This window comes from Carlito syrichta, unplaced genomic scaffold (genome assembly GCF_000164805.1).
Source record: "Carlito syrichta isolate Samal-C Ts95f unplaced genomic scaffold, Tarsius_syrichta-2.0.1 Scaffold305686, whole genome shotgun sequence".
NCBI classification, from domain to species: Eukaryota; Metazoa; Chordata; class Mammalia; order Primates; family Tarsiidae; genus Carlito; species Carlito syrichta.
The window spans coordinates 180,111-185,119 of NW_007249782.1; the positions used below are offsets into that span (position 1 = coordinate 180,111).

General features: G+C 35.9%; 1 protein-coding gene across 2 annotated transcripts in view; it reads left to right on the top strand.

The window, feature by feature from the left end:
* Positions 1-5,009, top strand: part of RUFY2 (RUN and FYVE domain containing 2) — a 51,499-nt gene that overhangs the window by 21,360 nt on the left and 25,130 nt on the right. Inside the window, exons 12-13 of one of the 2 annotated variants that reach the window (XM_008062289.2) lie at positions 894-991; positions 3,694-3,813. In XM_008062289.2, the coding sequence (XP_008060480.2) occupies positions 894-991; positions 3,694-3,813 (218 nt within the window). Of the gene's footprint in view, positions 1-893; positions 992-1,739; positions 2,631-3,693; positions 3,814-5,009 lie in introns of those variants that run through there. The other variant, XM_008062291.1, reaches the window with a different exon arrangement.

Sequence of the window (5,009 nt, forward strand, 5' to 3'; positions counted from 1 at the left end):
CGGGCTCAGGCAATCCACTCACCTCAGCCTCCCAAAGGCGTGGGATTACAGGCTGAGCCACTGAGCCCGGCAGGATTTGTTTCTTAATGCTGAAAAGTTAACAGTATGAAGATTAAATTTTGGGGGGAAATTCTCAATCTAAACATCTAAGACATTTTTGTGAACTTCTTTTTACAGTATAGTCTTGAGAAGGATTTGATTTTGATTGAAATGCTTTGCTGTCATAATTGTGAATTTTCTAATAAAATAACATTGCTATTAGGTAGACTTGTTACCAAAAGCCCTTTACATTTTAATTAACTTGAAAAATGGCAAATTTTACAAGAATTTATTCCATTATCTTCTAAAAACATTGAAGGCTGAGGTTTTTTCTTTTATTATATTTAAATGAAGGCTGATCACACTGTTTATATTCTAGAGTTATTTGAATGTACAAATTAAGTCTACTCATTTCAAAGTAATAATTTCATAACAAAATGGTGTAAGAAATTTCTAAATATTTAGATTTAAAAATAAAAAACTGATCAAACACAGCAATTCATGTCTGCATTTCAGTACTTTGGGAAGCCAAGGCAAGAGGATTGAGGCCCGGAGTTCAGGACCAACCTGGGCGATATAACATGACACCATCCTGTTTACTTTACAAAAAATTTTTAAAAAATCAACTAGGCTTGGTGGTATGTGTCTGTAATCCTAGTTAATTGGAAGCCTGAGACAGGAGGATCCCTTGAGTCCAGGAGGGCTTACTGGAATGAGCCCAAATCATGTCACTGTTCTCCAGCCTGGGCAATAGAGTAAACGCCACTGCACTCCAGTTTTGGCAACAGAGTGAGACTGCAACTCAAAAAAAAAAAGTATCCAAACCACTGTAGCTTTTGTGTTTTTATTAATAGGGTTCTGAAGATGGCTTGAAAGAGAAAAATGAAATAATTGCCCGATTAGAAGAAAAAAACAATAAAATTACTGCAGCCATGAGACAGCTGGAACAAAGGTACGCATTTCCAATCTTAGTTTCTGTTTTCTTTTTTTCTCCCCTTTTTCTTTATTTAACACTGACACCTGCCACAAAAACCGTTAGGAAGGTTTAGATGAGGACATGTTTTTTGTTTAAGCCCAGCAGGATTTTGCCTTTTTGTTTTGGTTGTTGCATGGAATCAAGTTGCTTTATATTAGGCTGATTCATTTGAAGTTGCCATTTTGTAGATTTTTTTTGAAGGCCTAATATGAACAATTTCATGTGTTGGCAATCTATTACATAAATACACAAAAACCTCAAAAAAATTAAAAATGAATAAAACCTATGGCAGAATTATCCCTGATTGATTTCCATGCATATAATTTGTCATATTCTTTGCCATTCACCATTTCTTTATCTGAAATCAGGCATTCTGAATTGGTGGTTTAGTTTTGTTTCTTTGAACTAGTACCCTCAACCCAACCAGAGATATAATTTTGTTTAAACTGAACTGTTTTATATTGGCATTTTTCACTTTTATTGTTGGAAAATGTAATGTATTTCCATTGCCCTGTCATGTTGGTGTCAACATATGTCTTATCATTGCTTTCTTTGAATCTACTTATGAAAAACATAACTATTAATGCTTTATTGACATGAATATTCTTTTATTGACATCCTCTTTCTTCTTTTTTCTTTTTTGTTTTCTTTATCCCCATTTTTACATTTTGGACATCTTTTTATCTTTTTTCTGTCTTTGATTTCTGTCCATTCCATTATGAAGTGACAATGATTTGTTAACTCAAACTAGGACAATTGCAATGTCATTGGTGAAATGTGCCAGTAGTGACACTCAGGACCAGTACAAACTGGTCAAAGATATATCTTTCTGAAAACCACTTATATTTAAACAGACTATAAGATAATCAACAATTTTATAATATATTAAATAAAAAGAATTTATGCTATAAGTATACTACAAGGGTATTAGGAACCCTGTAATTTCTTGGTCAGCTGCTGTGATAATACACTGCCATAAAGCAGAGTGGGTGCACTTGGATTTCCAAAAATACATTCCTCAGACCTCAGGAACAAGGGCTGATTAGAGTATTGACCCTTTGGAGGTCAGGATTTTCAAATGCAGTTTTATCTTTTTAGCTACTTTTTCATGGAAAATGTATAAATTGTTTAAAAGTAAGTTAACCTTTGGTTTCACAATGCGTTGGCACAGATATTTTTCTCTTCTTTGGCCCACTCTTTCCTGATGGCTCCCTTACTGATTTTTAATATGCTTTAAAGTGGCTCATAACCCAGGTTGAACATCATCCTGTGCTTCAGCATCCAACTTTCCAGTTCTCCCTGGCCCCCTTCTATGATAGCACAACTTCAAGGCCTACCTCATTCTGACTTTTATTTTACTTTCCCTAACCTTAGAGAAAAGCTTGGGTCCACCCCCATCACCTACTGTTTAAATTTAAATTTAGATTTAGAGGTAACTTAAATGTTACTCTCCTCTCCTTAGAAGCAGCATTTATTCTCCTGAAATGTGTGAGGGTTGCTCCATTGGTAGGATTGGAAGGAAGAGGCAGTTTTTTTGGTTAGTTGAACAGAAATTGTTGTGATTTCCTGCAAGGGGTTAATGTCCCTTGATTCTTGGGAAATCTTTTTTTTTTTTTAATTTGGAGTCTTACCCTTTTGCCCAGGCTGGAGTGCAGTGGCATTCTCACGGCCACCTTAGCCTTGACCTGTTGGGCTCAGGTGATCATTCCACCTCAGCCTTCCAAGTAACTGAAACTACAGGCATGAGCCACCATGCCCAGCTAATTTTTTTTATTTATTGAAGAAACGAGGTCTCGCCAAGTGGCCAAGCTGGTCTTGAACCCCTGGTCTTAGGCAGTCCTCTCGCCTCAACCTCCCAAAGTACTGGGATTACAGGCTTGAACCACTGTGTCCGGCAGGAAATATTGTCTTATAAACATACTGAAGTTAAGTCTACACAATCCTAAATGGCCAAAGGAGGCAGGGAGTAGAGCTAAACATAGAAAAAAGCAATGACTTACAAATAAAAACAGGAAAAATGAAAATCAAAATGTTTTAGCTAGCTTTTAATATTCAGTGGTGAGGAACAAAAATGATCTCTAGAGAATGATGCCAACTAGCCAACTAGTACTTTTTGAATTCTAACACACACACAGATATACAGCTTTGGCATAATTTAGTAAATGCATGAAGATCCTACAGGAAGGACTTGGCTATCATTTGGAGTAATTGCAGGTCTTTGCTCTTGGTTTTGTAGCACACTTGATTCCTGGCATACACTTTCTAGTATAAAATATGACAGTGTGGCTTCTTCACCTAGTGTAGACATAAGTACTGTGCTTTTCATAGTTTTGTAAAAAGGCAGTAACATACCTGTTATACTTTGGAATTTGATTCATTATGCTGTACATAAGTGGTAAAGGCTATATTGCTTTGCATTGTTAATTATGAAACAAAAAATAAAACAAATTTGAAGTTAGCATTCTGGGCATATTATATATTATATTGGAAAAAAATCACAAAACAATTTATAGACATTGTGTGGCTCTTTCACGTTTGAGTTTGTGAGTTTTCCCCCAAACTTTGTTTTCATTTAGAAATGTTTCTATTTCCCCATTTTTCTTTTATTTGTCTTCTTCACCCTTTTACACCCTAGTTCTAGCTTCAGTTTTACCCAAAGTTGATTTGAATTACACCAGATTGCAGCAAGCAGAGAAGGCGCAAATGGAAGCTGAAGATGAGGACGAAAAATATCTACAAGAATGTCTGAGTAAATCTGACAGTCTGCAGAAACAAATCTCCCAAAAGGAGAAACAGCTGTGAGTATATTGTGCTTGGAAACAAACATTAGTATTAACGTAATCCCCCCACCCCATTTTTTGCACATACTGGTAGAATACCAATATTTTTGTTTATCTAACAATGTCAGCTAGATTATAATATTCACTTAAAAAAAAAATTAGAGGGCCAGATGTGGCAGCTCAAGCCTGTAATCCTAGCACTTTGGAAGGCTGAGGCAGGAGAATTACTTGAGCCCAGGAGTTCAAGATCAGCCTGGGCTACATAGCAAGACCTCATCTCTACAAAAAAATAAAATAAATTAGCTGGGCATGGTGGCATGTGCCTGTAGTCCCAGCTACTCAGGAGGCTGAGATGGAAGAATTGCCTGAGCCTAGGTCGAGGCTGCAGTGAGCCATGAGCATGCCATTGTACTCCAGGCTGAGTGAGACCCTGACTCAAGAAAAAAAAATTAGAAAATATAATTGTGATGACATTTATGTTATTACAGCCTTTATATTTACAGAGCACTTTTAGCTCTCTGTCTTGCTATGTTCTTGCTCTAGGAGAGTTTTATTTTTTATTCTGTTGTTTAACACTAATCTAATGATCATTGTGTTTTTAGATACTGAGTTAAAGAGGCTTTGTAACTGCAAGGAACTTATGTTATCAAAGAACGTTATGTTCTCTGAGAACATTTTTATTAATACTTTATATGATAGAGCCATATATCACACTAGGAATGATAGTAGTATATGTCATTGTGTTGAAAAAAGAAAGTTGCGGAATGGTATGCCAAATATCCTTTTTTATAAAATTAAAGTAAACCACGCACTTGTGTGTATCTATATTTACATATACATAGAAAAGATTTTAAAGAATATAGATTCTGGGGAGTGGTTATTTCAGGGTATTGACGGCAGGGTGGTGGGGTATTTTAGTTTTTACATTATAAACATTAGTATTTTTACCAGTCTGAGCAACATAGGGAGGCACTGCCTCTACAAAAATAAATAGATAAATAAATATTAGCCTGGTATAGTGGTCTGTTCCTGTAGTCCTTGATACTCTGGAGGCGGAGGCAGAAGGATCACTTGAGCCTAGGAGCTTGAAGCTGCAGTGAGCTATGATCATGCCACTGCACTCTAGCCTAGGTGACTGAGTGAGAGACTTATCTCAAAAAAAAAAAAAAAAAGTTTTTTTCTCTCAGTTAATATGTATCACTTTTTTTTTTTTT